This window comes from Meriones unguiculatus, chromosome 2 (assembly GCF_030254825.1).
Source record: "Meriones unguiculatus strain TT.TT164.6M chromosome 2, Bangor_MerUng_6.1, whole genome shotgun sequence".
Lineage (NCBI taxonomy): Eukaryota > Metazoa > Chordata > Mammalia > Rodentia > Muridae > Meriones > Meriones unguiculatus.
In genome coordinates, this window is record NC_083350.1 from 183,320,858 (window position 1) to 183,348,137 (window position 27,280).

The window sequence follows — 27,280 nt, forward strand, 5'->3', positions numbered from 1 at the left end:
GACTGAAAACATCATAATCTATAATAGCTGCTACAAATGAAATTTTTTTGCAGAACGTTTTCAAGTTAAAATGTAGCCTTCCCTGGGGCTGGAGCAGGCCCAGCAGTTAGGAGCACTGGCCGCTCTGCCCGCTCTTCCAAAGAACCCAGACTCGATTCCCAGCACCCACATGGCAGTTCACCTGTCACTCTGGTTCCAGACAACCTGACACTGTCTTCTGTCAAGCACGGGAACCGCGCACGTAAGTGTGGTTCGGAGACGCACATGTAGGAAAAACGCCTGTACAAATAAAAGAATAATAAATATTTATTATTAAAAACTGGCCTTCAGGGGCTGGAGAGATGGCGCAATAATTAAGAGCATTTGCTGCTCTTCCAAAAACCTGGGTTTGGTTCCCAGAACCCATGTCAGGTGGCTCACAACCACCTGTAACTCCAGCTCCAAGGGATCAACACCTGCTTCTGGCCTCCTCGGGCACCCACACGCATGTGGAAAACACAAAGACATACAAATACAGAGAGAGATATATGTGTGTATATAAATAAAATAAATTCTGTTTGTAAAAGTAGCCTTTCATGCAACAACATACTTGCATCAAGAATAGATAAAGAAAGCCGGGCAGTGGTGGTACTTGCCTTTAATCCCAACACTAGGGAGGCAGAGGCAGGAGGATCTCTGTGAATTCAAGGCCAGCCTGGTCTACAGAATGAGTGCCAGGACTGTTACACAAAGAAACCCTGTCTTGAAAAACCAAATGAACAAATAAAGAAGTACTCTCAAAATCAAGGAAAACCAACATTTTTGGTTTTGATGTTTGACATGATTTATACGTAGTTCAGGTTGGCCTAAAACTAGCAATCCTCCTGCCTTTGCCTCCCAATGAAAGGTATACCAGCTCCCAAATCTTTTAAAACAATATTTTATCTACTCATTGAAAAATCTATGCATACATACAATATATTTTGATGCAAAGCATATGCTATGAACTTTCTCCAACGCCTCCAGGGTCCCCTACCCCGCTGCCCTCCCAACCTCAAACTTCTTTTTGGTTGGTAATGTGGCCCCCTGAGTCCAGTTAGTGCTTCCGACCTTCACATGGGTGTGAGGCTTTCCGCTGGGGTGTGAGCAACCTAGCAGCAGACATATCCCCAAAGGACAGGGACCAGCCCCCAAACTGTTACCACAAGAACTGCTACATGCCAGGTAAAGTCGGCAAGTTAGTATGACCGCATTTATCACCTAACAGTAATCTCTTTCTTTTGATAAATATATTCTAAAGCATTAAGAGAAGAAAAACTGTGTAACAGGCACAGAGGACCTCTGCATCACCCTGGCAACTTTTCTCTGTACACCAGAATGTATTTTAAAACAAGATATGACATTCACCAACAAGATACAGATACATAGTGAGTCCACAAGGAGGTTCTCAGCATCAATCATTAATCTCCCCATTTTTCTGGTACAGAGGATCAAAACCAGGATCTCATGGATCTCTGTTACTGGCCTCTACACTCCCCCAACCCGACTAATCACTATTCATTAAGGACGTGCTAATTCAGACACAAATATTTACAGCAGCATTATTCCCATGAGGCAAAAGGTAGGAACAACCCAAATGCTCATCAACTGATGTGTAGATAAACAAAATACAGTATATACATATACTAGAATGTTTGGCCTTTTAACAGAAATGCTCTATTGATATGTACTCTACAGTAGGTGCAGCATGAAAAAATGCTGGTTGTTTTATAATACATGCAAATCACTCCACACATATAAAATATCCAGTAATAGGAAAATCTAGGGGCAGAAAGCCTGGTGGTTGGTTTCCTTTCAAAGTGATGGAAAATGTTCTTAAGCTGGCGTTGGTGGTGGTTACATGTTTCTGTGAAAATACTGAAAACAGTCAGTGGTGCTCTCTAGAGTCCCAGTGAACCTACAGCTCACTGCCTGGCTGGCCAACGAACACCGGGATCCTCTGTCCCTGCAGCCGCATTGCTGGGCTGAGGCCGGCCACACACACACACACACACACACACACACACACACACAGCGCCAGGCTGGCTTTTTACAGGAGTGCTGGGGATCAAATGCAGGCCCTGAGGCTTGTGCAGCAGACTCGGCACTGACTTCCCATCTCCCCAGCCTAACTTATGATACTTATTAAATGGTAAAACTACAGAGATAGAAATCAGATCAATGGGTGCTAGGCAGGGCTGGGCAAGATTAACAATAACAGAAACTACACAGGAGACTTTTCAAGACAGCCGAGTGCCTATGTGGTTCCTCAGAAGCTGGAATACAGCACATGGGACCATGGATGTAGCTCAGCTTTAGAACACAAGCTTATCAAGGAGGAGTCCTGGGTTCCCACCCAGTTCTAACATAACCACAACACACAAGTATACGCTTATAATCCTGTCACTTTGGAGGGGAAGCAGGAGGATCAGAAAGCCAAAGTCACCCAGAGCTACAGAGTAAGTGAGTTCAAGGCTTGTCTAGCCTATATCAAAGCCTTTTCCAAAAACAAACCAACCAACCCACATGTTAAACACACAGCCTTAAACTTGGAAAAGGCTGGGGATAGAAACTGCAACCAATGTGGAAGGAAGGAGGGAAGGAGGGAAGGAGGGAAGGAAGGAAGGAAGGAAGGAAGGAAGGAAGGAAGGAAGGAAGGAAGGAAGGAAGGTCCTAATTCAACAGTAGTACTGTAAATAGCAAAAACTTGACAGGCCCCCATGGTCCTACAGAAACAGACCAGGTATGTATGAGGGCTTCTCATTGCAGCCCTATGAAGAAGCTAAAATATGCTCTCTCTGGCACTTGAGGTGTTTATCTAGAAAGAACCTCAAACCCTATGTTCTGCTAAGTCAGCAAGGTCCACTGAGAGCACTTCAGAGACACGACGTAAGAAAGTCTCCGCAAGAATACACAAGCGCCTAAAGCGCCATCGACAAAAGAGGACACAGAGCCTCCAGGAGACAGTGACACGTCCCCCATGCACCCTTTCCTAGTTTTTTAATGTGTGAAACCTTACAAAAAAAAAGGAAAAAAAATTATGTAAAACATTAATTTTAAAAATATACAGTGGAGGTGTACCTCCAAAGCCCTGAAAACATTCCAGAGACAGAAATCACTACCATGTGCACTTAGAATGCAAGTTAACTGTCGATTACGAGAAGAAAACGAGCAGCCACGGAGCAAACTGTGTACTTAACCTTCCTTCCTGACCCAGCATCCCACAAAAATAGAAGAAAATAAGGAGTGTGAGAAAGAAAAAAACAAAGAATGGTTTGAAAAGAGAAATTATAATTTAAATGGAGGGTGAGGTAAAGAGAGAGGAAAAATATCACAGAAAAGGAGTTGAGAACTCAAAATACCTTTCAAAGGTCTCCATGCTGAGGTGTTGAGACTGTCTCTTGACGTAATGAAGGTGCTGTCTACATACCAGAAGACCAGAGAAACAAAAGGCCACAGACGAACACACAAGTTCTTCAAGTCAAAGACTCAACAACTATTTAAACATACACACCCATCACAGCCAAATGCCAGAATGGATTATTTTAGGATTTCAGAAACGGCTAGGACTCCTTGAGATCTCACATTCCAAAACACATCAACTTGAATCTGTCATTCATTTTGTCCTTGAGACTGTGAGAAAGTCATAAAGGGATGTTGGAGGCAGGCATGGTAACACATTCCTGTAATCCCAGCGCTCAGAACATGGAAGCAAGAGGAGAAGTGCAAGGCCTAAGCACACAGTGAGTGCCAGATCAGCCTGACTTACATAGCAAAAGAATTACAGCGTTATTCCAGTCACATAACTTAAGATCTGAGATCCTATATGAGATGCAGTCTTTTGGACCAATTCTCAGGATATATGAGTAAATGTTTCTCAACCCTGGTCAAATTCTAATCCAACTAGTCTCCGAATGAACAAGGCTGTCAGGCAAGAATGACTCACAAGTGAAGCCACTATCCTTAACTTAGGGCAAAGGTTACAAATGCCAGGAATGTTTTACTCTACCACGCAAGCCAGAACCCTGCTGCTCTGTCCACAGATGAGAGGCTTTTCCCTGGGCATTTTCAGTCTGGAATTGAAAGCCAAGATTCCCACCTAAGCCCCTACACCAAGACTGTGTTAGCAAGGTCCACACTGAAACTTCACAACGAATGGAAATAAGAAGCCTGCCAATTCTGTGTTCCCCACAATCCCAGGCTTCTGGCTAGCTTACGTATGGGTGGGTGGGGAGGAAGCTGGGGGGGGGCTGGTTCTCTACCACAGACAAAGCAACCAAAAAGATGATCATCAATATAGCTCAAAGTACCAAAGCCTGAAAAACTCAACTGGACTTTTCCTCACCATCCCAAAACCCTACTGGTGTAATTAACTACACACATATATACAGATAGACAGTTAGAGAAAGAGAAATAAAAAGAGAAAAAGAGAGAGAAAAGAAAAAAAATCAACGGAAAGGAAAGGAAAAGAGGGGAGGGGAGGGAAGAAGAGGGGAGGGGAATAATGATGATGGTGATGATGGTGATGACAACAATGATTAGAGCATCATTTCCAACTTATGGTTTTTTTCTAATTGAAAAAAAGGATACCTGCCATCCTTGACCTCAAGGGGTAGAGCCAGGAGGGTCCAAAGTTTAAAGTCATTCATAACTAAAGGAGTTCAAAACAGCCTTCGATGCAAGAGATATCAGAACAAGAACTTGTAAAAGTTCTCATTATCAACAAGTAAGATATCCCCAATTTTACTGTAGCATGAAATCAGACAATTATGTGTCCTTATGAAACTGGTCACCTGAAAATGGTAATTCCTGTGTTCCTGGAATGGGGTAAGAACTAAATAAGATCAATCGTAAGGAAACATGCAACCAACTTTCTGGCACATAACAAAAGCTTAGTGTCAATCACTTTTCCCCATCATTCCTTGGCTGCTCTTCCTGAACTATGTAATACCAAACACAGGACAAAGAAGGATCAGACAAACCAAAGCAGTGTATACTGTTACAGTGGGGTGACCTGACCAAGCTAACAGACATTTTCAAAGGAACTACATCTCAAAGTTAACTTTAAACCTCCTGACATCTAACATCTAGGGCTGTGCACTGCTGGTCCTCTCCACAAAGAACAGACAGTGTGAAAGCAACTCCAGATCCTCTTCCAGTTCTTCTGGACCACGCTGTGGTTGTGCTTGGGTGCTGAAGCATTTGCCTAGGGCACGTGAGGCCCAGGTTCCAGCCAGTACATGTGCGCAACACACAGACATGCACACAAAGGACTCTAGCCCACACTGGAACTGCCAACAGCTTTCTTTTTCTTTTGAGGTAGGATCTTTGTAGTGCTGGCTATCCTGGAACTCAATGCATAGGCCAGGCTGGCTTCTAGTTCCCAGAAATCCACCTGCCTCTGCTGGAATCAAAGGCATGAGCCACCACACCCACACTTTCTAGCTCCCTGCCTAAGAACAACTTCAAACTTAAATATAGAATCATGACAGATCTCAACAATCAGAAGAAAATTATATCCTTTCATGTCATACAATTACAAATATTTTATTCTAGAAATATGCCTTCCACTGAGCACACTTACAATGAAACACACATACATGATACACATATGCAAAGATTCAGAGACTCCTGAAAGTGGGGAACTTTGGAATCAGTTTCTTGGCAAAATGACCCAACCTACTTTAGATATACAATTTTACATGTACAAACAAGATCTTTACATGATGGTTTTTGTCAAGTCAGAAAACACTAAAGCTCTTTAAACACTCAACAGGAAACCTATCCTAACTAACCCTAAGGGAAGCCTAAACTTATTAACCCAAACAACCAAATAGAGAAATAATTTTAGAACATAGCTTTGTGCATGCCAGATGCTACCAGCCAATACTCAAGGTCTCAGCCTATTGCTCTAGGAATCTCGCACAATTCCAGTGCTCTCATTATGTCAATGACAGTAGGAACTGACCACACTCACAGAGACTTCCACTTGCAAATCACTTTCTCATAGCTATGTTCCCATGTAGCCTCCGGGCCACCTGAAAGGTTGATACAACGAAGAGTGTCCACTTTTGCAGTTGAGAAAATGAAGACCCAATGGAAGTTGTCATGGTCAGTCTGGAATAGCCCACCAGTCTCTCCTTTGGGTGACTCACTAATTAAAGTTAGAGCCCAAATGAACTATTACAGTGAAACTGGGGCAAAAGAAAAGCCAAGACATCATTAATCTCAATTTCTCCCAGGGTCTTACAGGAAAGTGAATCTACAACCTGGTATCTTCCAATTTTGATGCCATATCTGAAGGAAGAGTACAAGGTAGGTTTCAGAATCAAATAAAACCAATTGCCAACATAGTTAAATAAAAAGCAATTCACAATGCAGTCACAGGAGTTCAATTCTGAAACTCTGTAATAGTGACTTACACACTCATGATAAGTAAAATCTGCATTACTATCACCAAACAAGCACTTCTAAGAATTAATTCTGACTCACTCTTAAAATAATTACAGCCATGAATGCTACCTTCATGTCATCAGTAGAAGGCTGCAGATGTAAGCCTGTGGCCGAGCACTTACCTGGCATGCACCAAGCCCTGGTTTGATCTCCTTAGAAGTTAGAAGCTTTACATTGCTGCAAACTGGGCTGAACACTGTCAGTATTGCTTATACTCATCCTTAGTACACATTACATGTATTTAAATGTGTTTGTAAACTGCCTTAGAATTACCGTAAGTCATGGAAGCACAAAAGTTAATAACATAGTTTCCCCCTTAAGAAACGTTGTTGTTTAAAGGAGCAGCTAGGAAGAAGGCTACATCCAGACCAAGCATGCTACAAAGAGCAGGTCAGCATCTTTCTCCACAGCACCGAGGTCATGCTGTAAGAAACTTACAAGAGGCTCACCAGATGAGCTGAGAACATCTGTTTGAGCTTCAGGAGGCCAGGGAGGCCGCTCTTTTGTCAAGAAGTGCCATCCAAGAGTGGGTTCGGCCTGGTGTAGCAATGAAGACGGAGATGCAGAGGATCACTGCCATCTGCAGGGACCATTTCCCATGGCACCTACAGTCCCCACACAGTCACTTCAGGAAGAGCCAGGGAGCACGGGCCCTGCTGCGGGGATGTCCAGATTAGTGCCATCGTTACCATGAGTGAGCTTAGGCCCCCGGGCAACACAGTACAGAGTTCAAGATCACCAAAACCCCAGCACCAAGAAACAACTCAATTTTGCAACTGGATGTTTGACATCTCCCCCAAAACAAGATAACCAGTATTTTCTCACTCTCAGGCCAGGACTGGGGTCTCTGTGCCCTTATCAAAGGAGGGACCGTGGACAGTGATGTAACTACATACGTGCTCTTCACTTCCTGAGAAGTGAGGATGAACCCAGTCTCACCTACCTGCTCCCTCCTCACTTCTGAGCATGAACAGGCGGGCCACCTGCACTGCCAGACTCTCAAAGTTCCTTCAGTGTGCTGCTGCTGCTTATCACCTCTCTTGGAGACTCAGTAGACAAGATCAGCCCTCTGGTATCTTGCCCCATAGGGTCTGGGGACCAAAGAGTAGCAATGCTACTGGTCCTGTGGGCTCTAGTAAAGGCCCCCGGTGGCCTCTGGAGTTGTGGCTTGAAGTAATATCACCTGTCTGGCTTTTTAGTTTGCACAGCTCTTTAGTTTCCATTCATCTACTGGTAGTAATCAATAATTAGCAGATGTACACATTTTCAAATGATCTGGGCATCTCTCCCCACACCTAAGCCAGCAGAGCCCACCATGACACCTCAACCCCTTCCAGGTAGACCCCACATTCCCTTGAAGGCAACAACTGGGAGGGAGCAAGTTTTCCACCCGGAGCTCCAAGTAGTCGGACTGCAGGTCTCAGGTTCTAGACCCTTCACTCCAACTGCTTCAAAATCTAAGGGTGTCGGACAACTGGCCTGAGGAAGGCCAGAGGGAGATCAGCCTGGAGCTGGATTCTTAAGTGCCAGGGATGGAAGGGACAGAGCCAAGAGTGGGTTGGAGACAGGACAGTTTGAGGGAATGGGGAATCAGGCAAAGACTTCCGAGGGTCACACAGTGGAGAGGGCGTGGAAAACAGAGAATAAAAGATTATTTGAAAATGTGTACATCTACTAATCATTAATTACTACCAGTAGATAAATGGAAACTGAAGGGATATGCAAAGTAAACAATAAGGCATAAATGGCTCTGGGGAGATGGTCCAGTGAGTGGGTACGATGCTCGCTATGAAAGCTAAGTGAAGCAGGCAGGCATAATGAATAGCCCAGCAACCTGCACTCCACTTGGCTTGGGCTATGCACACAAACGCCAACACTGCACCTAGCCCCTGTTGGCAACCTAGGATCCTTACCTGTGTCAAACACTGCATTGTATGTGCACACCACCCCAAGCAACCCTAAGCTTCTCCACCTTTTGACAACCATCAAAAACTCAAAAACTGGGCAGTTTCTTTGTAGAAAGTAAGGGGTTGATCCAGCCTAGACTAGTTTTCAATAAACACAGAATGAGACAAATGTTTATCCTCTGGGTGAACATTTAGGGAAACCCATCATTTAGCATCTTATGCTATGCATAATTGGGAATGTATATGATTAAAATCAGACACACCATGAGAAGCAATAAACAGTGGCTTATGTAATTTCAGCCTGCCAGTGACAACAGAGAAACACCATGCTACACCCCTCACAAGCAGGGCCCCCTCCTCTAAAACACTAGAAAAGGAAAGCCCCACCAAACAGAAGTCACGAACCTTGAGCACATTCATTCATGCGGCTGCTGCCACTCTAAACTGCATCAAGTTTCCTTGCAACTTTGCAATCTGTGTGTCCTTATTTCCTTCTCCAGTAAAATGCCAAAAATCTAGAAATAACCAACTCAAAACCCAACTGGTAACATGAGGACATGAGTTCAAGAACCCACATAAAAAGAGTTGGGCATGGTGGCACAGTCTTTAACGCCAGCACTGAGGCAGACAACCCAAAACAGGGAGCTCCTTCAGAAAGAGATTCTGTCTCAAAAAAATAGAGTTAACAGAGGAATACACATGACATAGATCTTTCAGCTTCCATGTGTACAAGAGTGAGCTCACCTGTACACACACATACACACACAGAAACACAAAAAATAAGACAATCCCATAGTGAAATTCAACTCCCAGCCCAAATGACCAGAATACTTCTTCCTGCAGAAGTGAATGCTAACTCTTTGCATGGAGATAACCTAGAACCCCTGCTTGGATGGAGCCCATGGCAGCTCAGCGTCCAAGTGGGTTCCCTCGTAAGGGGAACAGGGACTGTCTCTGACATGAACTCAGCGGCTATCTCTTTGATCACATCCCCCTGAGTAGGGAGCAGCCTTACCAGGCCACAAAGGAAGACAATGCAGCCAGTCCTGATGAGACCTGAGGCTAGGGTCAGAGGGAAGGGGAGGAAGACCTCTCCTATCAGTGGACTTGGAGAGGGGCATGGGAAGAGATGAGGGAGGGAGAGTGGGGTTGGGAGGGAATAAAGGAGGGGGCTACAGTTGGGATGCAAAGTGAATAAACTGTAATTAATAAAAATAAATAAATTTTTAAAAAAGATTAAAAAAAGATAAAAAGGAACAAATCAGACCGGCCTGATGACTCATGCCTGTGATCCCAGAACTTGGGAGGCAGAGATCTCTGTGAGTTTGAGGCCAGTCTGGTCTACATAGAGAGTTACAGGACAACTAAAGCTATGTGGTAAGATCCTGTCAAACAATCAATTAATAATCAATGGAGCAAATGAGAGTGAAGCAGGAGAGCTGTGCTAAGGACACTAGCATAGTTCAAAAGGTGCTGGGCTTGGCTGGGGTTCTTACTGATAGACACACAGGACTGTTGGCATCAGTATAGCAATCAGATAATGAACAAACACCTCCTCTCACCAACCCCAGTCATCCTTTCAGAAAACCAACGCAAGCCCAGCAGCAGCTTACCCAGAAGACAATGCGGGACCACTGCTTCCAGCCACAAGTATGACTCTTAGTAATTCCCAGCCACATGAATGGGCTCATCTGACAATGAGAAAAACAGCTTTGGAATTTCTGTCTCTAACACAACACCCAAGCTGTTCTAAACAACATTTCTCTTCATGCAACTACACTCATCCAATCAACTCAGAAAAATAAAGAAACTGGAGTCTTACCTAAAAGTATAGTTAGAAGGGAGGAGAATACATGCATTGTATTTTTAATACTATTTTTAATCAGTGTTTTTACTATCATCACAGAGGAATATTTATCCATACATTAAGTTAAAAAGAAAACTTGGGAAAATTCTGAGGCAGACAGTAAAAGGATGAGGCTTTTTTTTTTTTTAACACTTGACAAAGAGTTAAATCAAAATCATTCAAAATATGTTATATATTATGGAAACTATAAGACAAATTGCACGGCACAGGCCTGTAATTCCAGATATCTGGAACAGGAAGAATCGAAAGTTAAGGCCTGACTGGGTGCAAAGGTGGAGCACTTGTCTCCTATCCTGGCATCCCAAGGTACCACAAAAATAAGAAAAATAACTGTGGGGGGGGAGGGGCAAGATTATACATGGCTGAGACCTTCGTATTTCTCTAAGAACTTCCGTCCAGCTAATGAGAGTGACAGGCTGTTTTACACCACATTCACTGAAAAAGCGAGGGGGAATTCCTCAGGATGCCATTTGTATTGTTTCAATTAACTTCTTGAAAACTCATTCAGTGTTTATTTATTCCCATCCTTTAAAAGAAAAAAAAAAACTGCAGAAACACACAAAATATATTCTTATACTTGAGGTAAGACTTAAGCCAAATCAGTTATCAGTCCTTTCCGAAGACTCTGCTAACTATGCTTTCAAAACTAACTGCGGTGATAGATAAAAACATAAAGGCGATTATCCATCCCGGGGAAGGTTCAAGTGGCTGAAGAGAAGGTAAATGCTGGAGCACACGTTTATGAACGCTGGTTTGGTACTTTACACACTGCAGCAAGTCCCTCCCTGGCATCTGTTGTGAGGTGGACTCAGCACCCCTGAAATAGGGGCTGCCAAATTCCACCAGGGCTTCCCACAACCGTCACAAAGCCCATTCTCTTAACTAAGTCATTTCACGTCTCGCCTCCAAATCCCACCAGAATCATCCCTCTTCTTGACATCCACTGACAGGATTAATTGGCATGGCTGTGCAAATTATAATGCTAATCATTTAAAAGATATCTTTGTGGCTGCCACAAAGTAAAGCTGTACCGAGCCCACAGCACACACAGACATGTTATCATGGCACACGGAGACATGCTCGCCTAGCACATGAAACACATCCCACAGCATACCACAAAGAGAACAGAGAATAAACTTAGGGGAGTCCTATTTGGATACAGGACAGAGAAATGTAAACAATTTAATTAAAAAAAATTTTTTTTACCTCTGAATTCAATTTCAAGGTTTTGACAACATGCCTACAATCACTGTAATTGAGTAGTTATAAAATACCTGAACACTAGCTAAATGAAAATTAGAAGGTCTGGAGTACAGCACAGTACTGATCTTGAGCAGAGCACCTGGGACATGCCGGACACTGGGGCCTGGCTTATGCGATGGACTTAGACAACCCACAATTGTGTATTTGTTTTTATTAAGGAAAGCCTAATTCAGAAAACTGTATCAAATCATTCACTTATTTTAAAATTCTAGAAAATGTAGATAAGTTCAAGAAAGGCCAGAAAGCAACAAATAACCTAGACAAAAAATGATTCCTTCCTATGAGTAAAGTTATATGATGCGGAAATAACCACACTGTCAATTAGATAGACAGGTAAATAGATAAATAGATGGTAGATTAGACAGATAGGTACGTAAACGAAGGTAGGTGGATGAATGGATAGAAAGACAGACAGACAGATAAAGACAGATGCCTGATATCAAGAAACTTTGTACAGTTTGGTTCATAAAGGCATCTGTGGATCTGAGTGGTGGCACACACCTGTCCTCCCAGCATTCAGGAAGCTGAGGCAGAAAGATAGAGTTCCAGTCACTCTGAGCTACCTAAAGTCTGTATAAAAAAAAAAATTAAACTAATAACAATAATAATAAAAACAATAACAATGCTAGTTTGAAAACCAATTCCCTCTTCCCCAGAGTATATTTGCAATATGGACTAAGAGATATTTATTAGAATTATTAAAGCTTTGGTCCTTCCTTGACCATATTTGGGGAGAAAAAAAATAACTGAGAAAGACAAAAGAGCTTTGTTCCTCCTGTTTCTCAATAACAGTGAAATTATGCCACATCCCTCTATTCATTTCTTATAGTTCCTCAGCTCAGACTTCAGGCTTATAACTACAGAAGATGGACTAAATACCTGAACCCTGCATCAGCTAAAGTTCTCTTCTGAAGCTCAAGAGACACACCTGGATGCAGCAAAACAAAACAAGACAAAAGCAAAATAAGACTGTAATAATCCGCGTCCACATATACTCCTAACTCCCAGTGACCTCCCTACCCACTCCCCTCACCTGCCTCAACCAGCCTTTTAAAACCTTACTATCTTACTTGTAGAAAGTACAAAAAAGCCCAAATACCTGTCTTTTCTTCTCGTCATAACTTATTCAAAATCACAAAATAAAAAACACATAATCATTCATTTTGAGGCAGAACCTAAGCCACTGCTGGTCCCTCTTTGTCCCAAATCTGTGTTTCCATTAAAACTCATCTAGACCTGTCTCCACTTCTAAGTCGCTTTGAGTCCAACCTATCTGGTGCAGATAGGACCATTAGAAGTATTGCAAGAGCCTTGTTCTCCTCGACGTTCACATTCATCCCTTGCTGCTGAACTGTTCTCCACAGGTACCCTGACTTCTGCTGCCCACCGCACACCAACACACCAAAAGTTCCCACTCAAACACAATTAAGACTTTTCTGGCCAACCGGAAGGCAAAGAACCACCAGAAACTCCTTTAAGCACCAGGAAGTTAGCAAGATACTTTTTAAAAATATATTCAAAGTGTAAGGGAAATAACATTTTCGGCAAGGCAACAGTGATCTTGCTAAGACTTTCTCCCCTTTAAACAGGTAACTTCTACATACTCACTCAAATGAGTCATAAGCTTTTACTGTTATTACTGGCAACATGCAGGACTAAACTAACTTCTTTCTTTTTGAAGGCACTGAAGAAAGCAAAGCTAATGGATGCATAGAATTTTATTTCCTACTACCGATTTTAATCAGCCAACAAGTAAACTGTTTATCTCTAAGGTAATAAGTTTGTTTTCAGTGAAATGAAAAAAGAAAAAAAAATCTTCCATCCAGTCAAATTGCCTTGAAACAAGCAAGGAATGTAAACAAACAACATGTACAAAAGAAACACAAATTTACAATATGGAGACTGTAATCAAAAAAAATCAAGACAAAGAAAGTGCTTGTCCCTAACAGTCAGGTCAGCCAGGACATGCCCACTCCTCACACCAGCAATTACATGAAGGAATTTTCCACTTTGGGGGCAGGGGTGGAAACAGTGCTTGGAGGTGACCTCCAGGCCACACTTTCTCGGGCCCTAAGAGGCAAGGCTGGCTTGTATAGGGCTCAGCCCAGTGCCTGCAGGGTGACAGCAGCCTCCGTCGTGGAGAGAGCGACCTGCCGGAAGACCTGCACACAAGCACTGACATCCGCCAGAGCCAGCTCACCTCCACCCACGGGACTGATTTTTCAACATGTGCTGGTTTTGTCCCGAAGACATGGAGAAATTCACTTGATCTGCTTTGGTAGCTACTTCCTTTCCTCAGAAGTCCAAACTAGATTTGGGATTTCAAATGTGTTTTTAAGGGCGAATTTCTTTTTTCTAATAAAAGCAGGGTGTGAAAGATAAAGTCAGCGGGTGCAGTCTCTGGCCTCTGGCCTCTACATGCCATTGCACCTACAGAAACACACACACACACACACACACACACACACACACACGCCTGAACACAACACAAATAAACACTGTCGCCCAGTCTGGCAGCTGCCCCCCGGAGGACCAGGCGCCTTGGTGCGGATATTCTGAAACTCCTGTGTGGGTATCCCCACTAGCACTTAATGAAGTAGACTGGGCTCCCGTGGCACATCTACCCTACTCTCTACAACTGTAAAATCATTATTTTTATACTCCGTTTACTACAAAAATAGTTTGAATTTATGACATAACTAAATTAGAAAATTTAGTTTTTGTCTCTAGATCCGAGTTTTTGATTGCTCCTCAGAGAATGAAAACTCGCAAGATTCATTTTACTGTTGAGGACATTTTAAATTGCAGATTGATTTACATGTAAATCATGAATGGGGTGATAATCAGAAACATACTTACATCCTCCAAAGAAGTTTTGCTACCTACTGATACATATTTGTAAAATCAGTCCTAATGTATTCTAGTAATTCAGCATACTTCTTAACATTCACCTCACTGTGTTCCTCTTTAGCCTTAATCTTATTATTTTTCCTTGAGAGTCTCTCACTGGACCTGGAGCAGGCCACGTGGGCTAAACTAGCTGCCCAATGAGCCACAGTAGCCCTGCCTCTGCCTACCCAGCTCTGAGATTACAGCCACACCTGTCTTTTCACATGAGTGCTAGGGTTCATTTTACTGCTGGGGAACTTTGAAATTGTAGATTGATTTACATGTTATATGAATGAGGGTATAATCAGAAACATACTGATATCCCTCAAATAAGTCTTAGCTTATGTACTGGTTTGTACAAGTCTCAATAAAATGCATTCTAGGTAATTTTATCTATTTTCTCACACTATACTACTGAGCCACCTCCCAGGGCCCTGCTGCTATTTGTGTCTACAAAGAGTGCTTCTATAGAAATTGAGCCAAAAATTACTGCCCCTTTCTGGCTTCTATTTAAGTTTTAATATTAGTAAAGAAGTCCATAACAATTTTTTCCTTGCGTCCACCAAGTCTCAAGGAAAGCACAAGTCTTTAGCACGTGTTAGCTCCAATTTGTACTCAGCACTGAGCCTTGAGGATGAACACTAATGCCATCCCAGGAAGCTCTGGTCTAGTAAGGCTAATTGGTGGGCTTCAAGTTAATCTGCTAAACAGAAGTCTTAGGGAAGAGTAGAAGCCATTTATCCTCTTTAGATATTCAGTTTTAAAAACTGTGTTTTGGTGAGGCTTAGAATATGCCAGAATCATGGCCCTTGTGTAGACAAGTAAACAACTTGTGGGGTCTAAGGCCTCTTTTTCCAGTAGCCTTTCTTAGCCATTAGATTCTAATAGGAAATTAACTAATCCTACTACAAATCACCAAGAGTAGTTTATCTACATACATCCTGGTGCTATCAGGAAAACCTTTATGGCAGTATGCACTTCAAACAAAAATATCACACATATGTATGCCTGCATGAGAGCGCACGCACACACACACACAGAGGGAGAGAGGAAGGAATGGAGGCACACGGGGAGGAATAGGCCAGGCTTGTAGCACAGGCCTATAAATGCCTGAAATCAGCTACTTTAGAACCAGACGGACACAGATAACAAGTTCAAGGGCTACCTGGGCTAAAGAGTGAGCCAGCGTGGGCAATGCAGTGAGACTGTGTCAGGATAAAAGGTGAAAAGAGGGCTGACAATATAAGCAGACCGTTTGCCGACCATGTGCGAAACCTCATGTTCAACCTCAGAAAAGGCAAAGATAAAGACCAGGAGACACAGGGGAGGAGAAAGGGAGGATTTACAATTTTATAAACAGGATCAATCTGAAACAAAAGGAAATGCTTGCAAAATGCCGTCAGCCAGAATCTTTTCTTCTTTGTGTGTTCGTGTGTGGTGCATGTTCACACTGGTATGTGCTCATGTGTGCGGAGGCCAAAGGCTGATTTCAGGTATGACGCCTTGGTCACTCTCCACTTGTCTTCTGAGTCATCACCTCAACTGGGATGGCTGGCCAAGGAGTGTCTCAGGGATCTGCCTGCTCTGTCAGCCCAGTGCTGGGGTCACAAATGCATGTCACCAGCCTGGCTCTTTATGTGGGTGCTGGGGATGCCAACTCAGATCATTTCACTGACTGAGCCATCTCTCCAACCCTAAGCCTGTATTTTATATTTTTAAAACAATACGTCACATGTCTTGAAACCAATTATCACGCGGTATTTTATACGTAAATATTTATCCATACCTCTCATCCACTAGTGTACATATCCTTGTTTGGAATTCTGAAAATAAACATACACCTAAGAGAATCAAGTGGATGTATACATCACATGATCCTGTTACTGAGCTACACTAATGCAGCTCTTTAATCCAATAAGACTCTCAAAGCACTCTCCAGAGAATCGCTGCATAAACGTCCTACCATCATCTATTTCTTATGCAAAGTAAACAGGACAAATACTATCAGCTCACAGTATCCATTAATCTTAATCTCTTTCTTCCCTGCCCTTCTGTACTATGGAGGCTTTAAATACCCAACCTCCTTTGCAGCCAAGAGAATCAGCTGACAAAGCTCTAGCCAGTAAGAATTTACACAATACCTTGCAAAATAAAGACAGGGCTGGGGGCGTGGCTCCACCATACCGCATTTGTCTAGTAGGGAGACCATGGATGGGAGGGCCAGGGTATTCATGAGCATATGATGACAAAAACTTTTGTCAAAGGGATTCTCAACCTTCCCTTCCCTGGTTGAGCACTTAGTCATCACCTGATCTTTAGTGACACTAAGCAGAACATGGCACTGCTGACCTTTAGATGTCTTAAGCCACCAGCCACTGAATGTGCAGTGCTGGGTAACTTGTAGATTAATATAACTCTAATGTAATCAATGCCATAATCAAGTCTACCTAATCAACCTGGGCTATAAATCACTCAGAAGCATAAACCAATTTTACAAAATAGTAATAAAAGGTTATCTATGAAAAAGGATGACCAAAGTAATAGGTGCCAAATGCTGAAAAACAGTAGTAAGCATAAATATGTCTAACCACACTCTACTCCAGAGCCACTACATCTGTGATCTTCACAATATGGATACCGACACTACTTCTGCCCACTGTACTTTGTGCTCAATCTTTAATGAAAAGCTAGCAAGAAAGCTAACTGCTCCTGCAAAGGATCCTAATTCAAGCACTTACACTGCCTGTAACTCCGGCTTCAGCACAGACAAGGTCCTCTTCTTGTGTGCAACATGCCACACACATTCATGTATACACAATTTAAAACTAGCAACAGTTAATCTTCTAAAAATCTTTGACAAAAACATAGCTAGCACAGTGAGCAAAAGCTGACAATATAGTCCAAGATTATCATCTTTCCACTTTCATAAAGTGTGAGAGCGAGTTTAGGTGGCCAGACAAGCATGTGGCAAGCCAATGTCTGGGCCACACTGTGTTAGGGGACTCTTTTAGTCCCTGAAGCCCCAAAGCCTGAGCCCCTCCAAGGCTAAGTAACTGGCTCTAGCAATAAAACAGTATGCTGACAAGTCCAGTATCAAACTGCCCTATCTCAGGAAGAAATACGCTAAGCAAAACAGTCCCATGATAAACCAAAGATACAAACTTGTAATTACACAGGAAAACAGCCAGGCCAGCTCACAGTTGACAGCAGGGACTTTTAAAGTGAAGTGGCTTGACTATGATGCCTGCCAGTTTTCTTAACTGTGCTATAGATTTAAACCACACCAGAGAAAATGGAACCAAGGCAGGAATTCCCACCCATCCCAGCTGAACTCTCCAAGGAAGATTAGATTTGGAGGTTCAAATTTAGGAATAAAGAATTTTTGGTTCTCAGAGTACACTGGCTAAGTCTAAGAGAAGTTTGTGGTATCCCAAGTCCACGGAATACGCATACATAAGATGTTTGTCTCCAAATCTAGACTGTCAATTTCTTTCAGCTCCACAAAAATTGTGGGGAATTGGATACCAGCAAATGCAAACAAACTAAAATGCTGTCAATCCTATCTTACCTCAACTCTTGTATTTTATGATACTGTACTCAAAATTTCTCAACTCATTAGATCTTAATACTATACTACTTGTTTGAATATACATAAATACAATTAAGTGGTGTCTGAATACAGTACTTTAAAAAATACTTAAGACTATGACTCAAATATTCTTTGCGTGCATTTCCTATTAAATTTGAATATGGTTAACAGAAAAGGTAGCTGGGCCTGGCAGGGCAGGCCTGGCGTCCCAGAGCTTGGGAGGGAGAGACAAGATGATGAGTTCTAGGCCCGCCTGAGCTATCTACTAAGTTCAAGGCCAACACGGACTATGAGAGATCATGTTTCAAACAAACAAAGAAAGAATAAAATAAATTAAAGGGAGAAGCCCTGTGTTCAATTCCCAATACCACTAACAGGGGTGACTACTAATGACAGGTATAGCAATACAGGCCAGTAACTCCAGCATTATGGAAGGTGAGCCAAGGTTTGCAAGTACAAGGCCAGCTACTTAGGGGGACTGTATCTGAAAGCGAAGTTTGCAGCTTGAGAGAGGGAAAAAAAAAACTCAAAAATGTTTTACCTTGAAGAATTCTAAAAATTATATGCAAACAATAACATGCTACGTGGATTTTATGCCACGTGGATTTTATGCCACATGGATTTGCTTCACACCTCAACGTTTATCACATGGTTTTCATTTTCATGAGGTTTTAAGTCACTTCAAAACCTGGCCTGAAATTCCCCCTTCATTTGTTCCCACAGGTGCAATTAGTAAAACTATCAAACAAAAAATTATTTAAAATATGTACTAATATACTCAAATATACACACATATGTTTAAGCCCAGCATCACTCTATACTCAGGTAGCTAAAAACCATCTGTAACTCCAGTTCCAAGCAACTGGACGCCTCTCCTGGCCTCCAAGAGCATCAGGCATTCACATAGTACGCATGCGTACATGCAGACAAAACACATTTTAAAAATAATAAAATCTACAAAACAACAATGAACTAAGTCAGACCTAACAGCACTAACTGGGGATGCACTGCGTATTCGGGTGCTGATTCCTGGGCCCAGAGATCTGGTTACAGTCAGATGTGGACATTGTCATTATTATTGAAGAATCTTCTGCCTCAATGTTGTGCAAAAATTGTCCATCATCAACTCTGATTGGTTAATGAAGAGCTGAACAGCCAATAGCTGGCCTAGAGAGTGGAGGCGGGACTTGCAGTCCCAGGAGGAGGGTCCCAGGTGGAAGAAGAAGGGGCTCGAGGAAGAGAAGGTCGCCATGAGGAGGTGGCCATGAAGACCCTGACGCAACAGGAGCTGCCAGGGTGAGTCTAAGATGGTGGTTGTCTGCCTGAACTACACACTGAGTTCAAGGCCAGCATGGACAACTAATAAGACCCTATTTCAAAGATACAAAGTTAAAAAAAAAAAAAAAAAAAACAAGGAAAACACGCACAGAGATGGAAATAAAACTCAGTGGCAGAGTGCTTGCACTAGAGCACAAGGTTATCAAAGTAGAAAAATCAATTCCCAGCACCACAGCAACAAAAAAGTAAAAACTTAAGATGAAAGACGCGGGGCTCCTCATGAAGAGTAAATCACTAGTCAGGAAAGATTATTTGAAATTAATAATTTGGTAGTTCCTCTCCAGGGTCACAAAAGGGCTCTAAAGGTTACATATCCTTCAACTTTCCATTTTGAAAGGTTTAGTCTAAAAAGGCTTTATAGGGGCTAGAAAGATGACAAGTGTAAGGCGCTGAATTCAGATCGCCAGATAAGGTCACAGGAATCTCTGAGCCCAGGGCTCCTACGCAGAAATGAAAAAAGGCGACAGGAGACTTCCAGAAGCAAGAGGACCAGACCTGCCTCAAGAGGACCAGGCTATCCCTGAGGTCACCCTCTGACCTCCACGGGAATCCCTTCCATATTCATGTATACTCCTTTGTTCTCTGTCTCTCTGTCTTTCTTTCTGTCTCTCTCTCACTCAAAAGTAAAACAAATGAAAAGAGCAACAAGATAGTTCAGGGATCCCATGTCCACTTCACTGAGGTCTTCTGAGGGTAACATATAAAACAGGCACAAGAAAATTTAAATACTCAGATTTCATCTGAAAATGGTAAATTTATTTTCTGTTTGTGACCCAAACTCCAGAATCCCACGCTGAACATGGTTATAACATTTTTTTCACTCTTCTCCAATCTGTGACAACTTGTGTGTTCCTTCAATTTTCATATCTTCAACGGTTCCAAAAAGTACTGCCCAACTGTTTCACATCACATTTGGATCTGCTTGATGTTTTCTGAAATTGAGTAGGTTTTTCCATTTAAGGTTTGTATTTTGTTTAATGTATATGAGTGTTTTGCCTGCTTGTAAGTGCACCATATGCAACCAAGTCTGGTACCCATGGCAGTCAAAAGAGGGCACTGGATGCCCTGGGACGGAATGACAGAAGGTTGGAGGCCAGGGATTGAACCCGGGCCTCTGCAAGAGCAACAAGTACTGCTGAGCCATCTCTCTGACTTCCTGAAGTTTCTTCTTCTTCTTCAGTTCTGTGTTTTCTGAGAGAACCCTCACTCAAGATTCCTGACTGGCTGTTGCCTATTAACAGTCTGCTCTCAACCTCCACAGGAGTGCTCCTACCTCAGCCTCCTCAAGCAGCACTCACATTCTCCATGCATCCTATCAGGAGACAAGTGATGTGTAGACAGCTCACCGCTGGCGTGTCTCAGTTCTGGTTAGTAGAAGGAGCCACAGAGTCACCATTTATTGGGTATCCCTGCTCTGTAGAGCCTGCACCCCTCTGGGTCACCAGAGCAACTGCAGAACGCAATGTTTGCATTCAACACACTCTTACTTTGGGCAGACCACCAGTGAAAATGCAGTGTATCTGACTCCAAAAAACCTTATTTTATTTAATAGCGGTCCCAAAGCACAAGAGTAGCTATGCTGACAATTTTATTGGAGCATATTGCTATAACCGCTCTATTTTATTACTAGTTATCACTGTGAATCTCTTTCTGGGTCTAATTTATAAAATAAGTTTTATTATAGGTGTGAAGGTATAGAAGAAAATGTATGAAAACTTTTGGCACTGACTGCAACTCTGGTCATCCTCTCAGGCCTTGGATAGACAAGGAAGGCCTACAGTATGTCCATAAGACTTCCTGATGTACAGCAAGTGATCTCTTGAATGAAAGGCCATAATGATGAAGGCTAGTTTTAATACTTTCATTCCTAAGAAAATAATAATAATAATAAAATGATGGCCGTCTACAGACATCCCACACTATGACAACCAGTGCTTATCCAAGACATGACCTCTGGTCTGCACTCCATGAACGTTAGAGCATCCCCTCTTCACCATCTCCATTTAAATCCATCTGGCCAATACCAGGTCTCATTGGTACTTTAGGAACAGGGGGCCATATCATTTAGTGACAATGGTAGAAACTTGAAATCGGTCCCAGAAAGTCCCATACTGAATGATTCCATCTACGCAATGTTTTGAAACAACAAAATTATAGAGGAAAAAAAAGAAAAAGCAGATTACTAGTTCCCAGAGGTAAGGGTGGAAGTGGTTATTAAAAACATGAAGAAATCTCAGGATGACAGGAAATGCCTGCAATATTAGCACTTCAAGCTTACCCTCAGCTATGGAGTGATTTTGAGATCGGCCTGGGCTGTACAAGACCATATCTCAAAAAAATAAAAATGAAAAATTATTTTCAAACAAATGCCAAGGAGAGATTCCTGTTTCCTTTGTTATGCAGCGATTGCTCTGTACAGTCAATGAATCATGCCACAATCTGCAACACAGCTTTGCCAGGTACTACTTACAAAAGGACAACAGCACTTCCACGCTATACAACTGTTTCAAGTGAAAGGTTTAATACAAAAAATGAAGCCGAAGCCACGCAGTGAGAGCCTGCCTCAGAAACAAAAAACAAAACAGCATGACTGGCAAGACTAACCTGCAGCCAATCGGCCTCATGCATCCAAAAACAGGTCTGAATGCAGCCCAACACATCTGTAGATGGCATTATGCCTCAACGTCAAAACACTGAACATGCCAATCTGCCCCTCCACAAAGCCTGGCCCACCAACACTGCCCTGAACATAACTTTCCAAGGACTGAGGGAGAAAACGAAAATGCCTGACTGTAAAAAGCAGCACACTCACACTTCCATAGTAAATTACCAGGTAAATCAGAGAAACAGTGCTTCTTTTCTCCACTAAAAGTATACAAATCATCACAATTAGCGCGCCTGTCGCTTACTTTCACCCACAGAAGGTGCTGGGCGTACACACTAGCATGTTTTGACTAGCTATGGCTCCCTAACCTCTGGCTCTAACAAAGCCACCGAAGAGTGATGTGTGCACTTCAAATCGCTCCTATTCCTAATGTGCCAACATCAGCTAAGCAAACATGGCTGGAGGCGTGCCACGGCCACAGTCTGGCCACTGGATGGTCCCTCAAGGCCATGCGAAGGCACGACTGGGAGGGAGTGGAGATGCAGGAAGCGGGGAACCAACAGGAGGGCTCCAAGATCTCCAGCGAAGAGCTTCTAGTTCTTTCACCAGTCCCTTCTCCTCCCTTTGCTTCCTGACCAATAGGTGGGCACTTGTCTCTGCAGGACCATCTGGAAGCCCACCATACTCCCAGCCTACCTAATCTTGTACTTCCACAGCTGAGCCCAAACAAACCTGTTCTTTTTATCAGTCACCTAAGGTATTTGATCTAATAACACAAGATGATTAACAAAAAGTGTAACAACTGTTTTCCAACACTAGCTACAATCTGATCACACTGTATCACCAGCAGTCAGTAGGTTTCCATATAATGCACTCCTTTCCCCTAATAAACTTCAGAACACCCACCCCTCCCCCATCTCTCCCAACAGTGCTGTTTAGAAATCACATGGCCATTATGGATCCAGAAATACTATTACATTTGCCAAGTTACCTCATATAGGTGATAAGTTATGATAAGCCAGATGCAGATGGCTCCTTACTTCTGGGGTTCAAAAGGATTTGTTGGTGTATGGGTATGTTTGTTTGTTTTCTTACACTTACATAAGTGAAACATTCAAAAGAAACCCTGCTTGAGATAGGTTTTGAATTTTGACCTTTCCTGGACTAACAGTATGTGTTACGCTATTCTTTCAACTGGAAAGCTTGCAGACCACAGGCATCATGAACGTAAAGAGCACACACTCAGCAGTACAGTCTTGTTAGGCTGGGGGGATTCAATACGTTTTTCAGTTTGCCAAGATGATCTACTTTGTTTTGGTTCAGCTGTCATTAAGACCCACAATGAATTCCACTGAGTGACTTTGCAAAAAAACTATGTCCTGTACTCTTGGGAACTCTGACAGCTGCATTCCTGAGCATTAGCAGCTAGGCCAAAAAGGTTAGCAAAAAAAAAAAAAAAGCAGAGGGGGTTTAATGCAGAAAAATAAAGTACGATACTAACTAGGAGAAGATGAGATGAGAGTTATTTTACACATACTATTTTGAAAGTAAATATTTAAACACACCACAGAAGCAATTTCAATGGTCCTGAACTCAACACGTTAATAAAATGGTTTAACAAAAAAATTATTGTATGAAGCCTTGGGGTATAATGTTATTTGTAATTTATTTACATCTTTTACTTCACTAAATTGCCTTAGTGACCACGATTCTCATTTAAGTGATTAAAGAAATAAACCCAAGTCATTGAATAAAGCAGTTAGTTAGCAATCCTGTTTTTCAACAGAGGTGCACTGAAAAGTATCAACAGAATGTTTATTGCTCATTCTTTTCAAGGGAGTATATTACTTTAGAATACAGTGCCCCATTGAGTAGAAGGAAGACAAGTTTCCAGACAAAACAATACAGGGTAAACACTGGATTAAAGACTTTTCCTCTTCTAAGAATATCAGGTGAAACAGTGGAAATCTCTTAGCTAAAATCTCAGGTGTTAATTTTTTCTTGTATTTCTCTTTTCCCCCCCTTTCCTGTAGCATGCCTAAGGTGGCTTGCCACTTTCCAGATACATATGAGACATTTGTGTTTTTTGAGACGGGTTTCTCAGTGTAGCCTTGGCTTTCCTGAACTGGCTCTGTAAACCAGGCTGGCCTAGAGCTCACAGAGATCCACCTGCCTCTGCCTCCCCAAGTGCTGGGATTATAGGTGTGCCCAAACCACGCTGGGTTCATATGAAAAGTTTCTAAGTGTCAAAGTTGCTAAGACTCTTCAGCCCCAGATACAAGTCACCAACTGCTCAACTACATTAGTGTAGTTATCAAAACCCCTTTGAAGCAACTGACTAACCTAAATACAGAACTTGTCTTCAAAGAGTCTGGCAAAGGATGGAGGCTGGCTAGGGAAGAAGGAGGAGCTGAACCCAACAAGAATAAATAAGTTTTCTTAAAAAAATGTTTTCATTCATTCTTTTCAAGAACTTTCTGGCTTTGCCTGTCACACAAACTCCTTTATGAAAGTCAGTACTCAGAAACAGGATACTCCACAGCAGAGCTTCCCTAATTCTTGTTCTTCCAGCCGTATTAAGCTAAACATCAATGTTGTTTTATTATTAAAAAAAAAAAAAAAACCTGCTCAAGCATCTATGAGAATACATTGCATATGGAAAAGCTGGCACAGGTGTACCAACCCAGCTTTTCTACTCATGGAGATCTCCAACTTCTGGATGATTTCTGACAACTCGGGTAAGGATGGAAAAACATTCGTATTTCTAACTTATTTCTCTTTAAATCGATAAACAAACGGTGTGTGTGGGGGGGGTGCACTGGTAAAAACCAAATGAGCATCGGAGTCAACAGGGCTGACACTCGAGGATGGTCACTGTGTCCAGCAGCTCTCTGTTTGCTTCTCCTGGGGTCAGGTGGGGAAGACAGACTCCCGATTCTCAATGGAGCTAAGTTCCTTAACTTGTAGGGGAAGCAGTAACACACCGGGCCAAGAGTCCTCCCTTTCTAGGGCTGGTTTCTATATCCACAGCACTGGCACGGGAACAGGGAAACCTAACAACAGTCCATTCACTTGGCCAATCCACAGGCTGTCCAAGTGACCCACACGCCCACACCCCACCTCTCCACCCTACACACACACACACACACACACACACACACCTCTGTTAATAGGTTTAATCGTTATTCTAACTAATCAACCTGACACACCATTTCCCGCTACCTAATTTCTACTACAGGCCTCTGACATCACTTTCTGACCAGCCTTCCTAGGCTCTCCTGTCCTCTGCATGTGTAATTTCACTCGGCACTTCAAACTCTGCTCTTGAAAAGAACTGAGAGATCTCATGAAAGTTGCTTTGCCTACACAATAAACCGGTAGTGACTTTTCAAAAGCAGAAAATGGGTACAACTGGCAGTTTTAACAAATACTGGGGATGAAGGCCCATGAAAAGGAACTACCAGAGAAGGGACCAGATCAAAGGGGGGCATGCCCAGATCCCGATAAAAACTACCCTTTATAAGAGCACTTCTGGAGACACTGAATGCTCCTACAAAGCTATGCCCATCTCCCACAGATTTGGCAAATGTAATCTGTACAACGCAGCCCACGTGTGACAGCTCCATCAAGCAAAAGGAAAACCATCAAAAACGGTACCAGGTGCCATTCTTGGGGCTTGTCCAAAGGCAGCCAATGAAGCTTCTATTTTATTCTATTCTCCCGCACATTAAAAGATGATTCTCAGGGATGGGCAGCATTTGGATTTGCACAGATGGTACCCAACACCAGACAAGCAAAGCAACTGTTTCCAAGTATCAGATCCTCCCTGTGTTTGCTGGTCCCAAGGACCTGTAGACCTTCTTTGCCTACAGGGTTGGCAAGCAGGGTCTCCTGTAGTCACCACCTCAACATTTAGGAAAATACGTCATTATCCAGTAAGCAAAGGAAAACAAACCACATTTTTATAGCGCTCCTCCCTCGCCAATCCAACTTAAGAAAAATCAAATGCAACCCACCTGCAATGCCTCTATTTAAAAATAAAAGAAACCCGAAGATAAACAAATGTATAAAGATAATCTAATTTTGATCATGTTATGCAAACCAAAAGAATCTGTCCTGCGAGGAAGAGGGGGGTTGAATACGTCTGTTCTGCAGTTATATCTACATTTAGAATTAAACGCGCTAGCCTAGCTGTCAACTTTTTTCCCTCCGGTGGAAAACAACACTTCTCTTTCAAGAAAGTAAAGTAGTAAATAAAGACTGGCACCTGGAGCGTTTCACTTTACAAGGCCCACCTCGATCCGTCCATCGCACAACCCTTCAAGTTCCTTCTTGCTGCTAATTAAACACCCCTAAACTCTAAAGCTGGGATACATGCAATGGGGTAACTTAGCCTGCAGTCAGGGTGACAACAGTATCTGGCGGAAGGGAGCTGAGACCCCCAAGACTCAGAGCCCTAGGAGAGTGGGGCCGGAGAGACACAAACCCTATAGACAACCAGTCCCGCACCCATGGGCAAGGTCAGCGACAGGGAGCGCAGCGTAAAGGACGGCGGAGGAGAACGTCTGAAAAGAACGCCCTTGGAAGTTGGGGCAGGGAGGTCCTGGGTGGGGGGAAACGGATGCTTCCCCAGCAGAGGAGCGCTGGGGCACTGGAAGGGCGCAGTCTGCAGACACCAACCCCGCGGCGGCTGGCGGCGCGTCTCACCTGGGGGGTCCTCTCGGCGGGGTTCTTCATCACCGCTTGGCGGAAGCTATTATCCACGTAAGACGCCATCTCCCCCTGCGGGGCGCACCGGGACAGCTCCACACACTCTCCGGCCTCCCGGCCCAGTGCCCCTGCCCGAGGCAAACCGGCCCAGGCGCGGGGCCGGGGCGCGGACTGCACGGAGGGTCCGCGCAGCGCGGAGCTGCTCTCCTCCCGGCCGCCCGCTGTCCGCGGACTCGGACTCGGCGGACTGCCCGGCTGCGCTCAGGAACGGTCTAGGTTCGCGCTTGGCCCCGGCGGCCGAGTTATTTTTAGGGAGGTGCAAGCGACGGCGGGCGGGGCCTCTCCGGCGGGGCCCTGGCTCGGCTCTACGCGCTCCGGCCGCGCTCGCTCTGACGCGTCCCGGGTCCTCGCGCGCCGCTCGGGAGGGCCGCGCGCCGAGCCTGGGGAGCCGGGGCTCAGGTCTGGGCGCCCCCGAGCCCGCTGGCCTCGGCCGCCGTGGCCGCGCTGCGCCTCCGTCTACTGTCGGCCGCGCCTCCCGACTGCTGCTGCATCCCCGCGGGCCGCGCAGCTCCGGCCGCCCGCCCCCATCGGCGCCCGAGCGCGGCGGCTCCCCGCGCGGACCCCGCGCTCCAGGCAACTTT

The 27,280-nt window shown here is 43.6% G+C and overlaps 1 protein-coding gene across 5 annotated transcripts in view; it reads right to left on the bottom strand.

Annotated features, from left to right (window-relative positions):
- Positions 1-26,989, bottom strand: part of Rapgef2 (Rap guanine nucleotide exchange factor 2) — a 219,403-nt gene extending 192,414 nt beyond the window's left edge. For all 5 annotated transcript variants that reach the window (XM_060378452.1, XM_060378453.1, XM_060378455.1 and 2 more), the window contains exon 1: positions 26,637-26,989. In XM_060378452.1, coding sequence (XP_060234435.1) covers positions 26,637-26,705 — 69 coding nt within the window. In that variant the 5' untranslated portion in view covers positions 26,706-26,989. The remainder of the gene's footprint in view (positions 1-26,636) is intronic.
- Between the last annotated feature and the right edge of the window lie 291 nt (positions 26,990-27,280).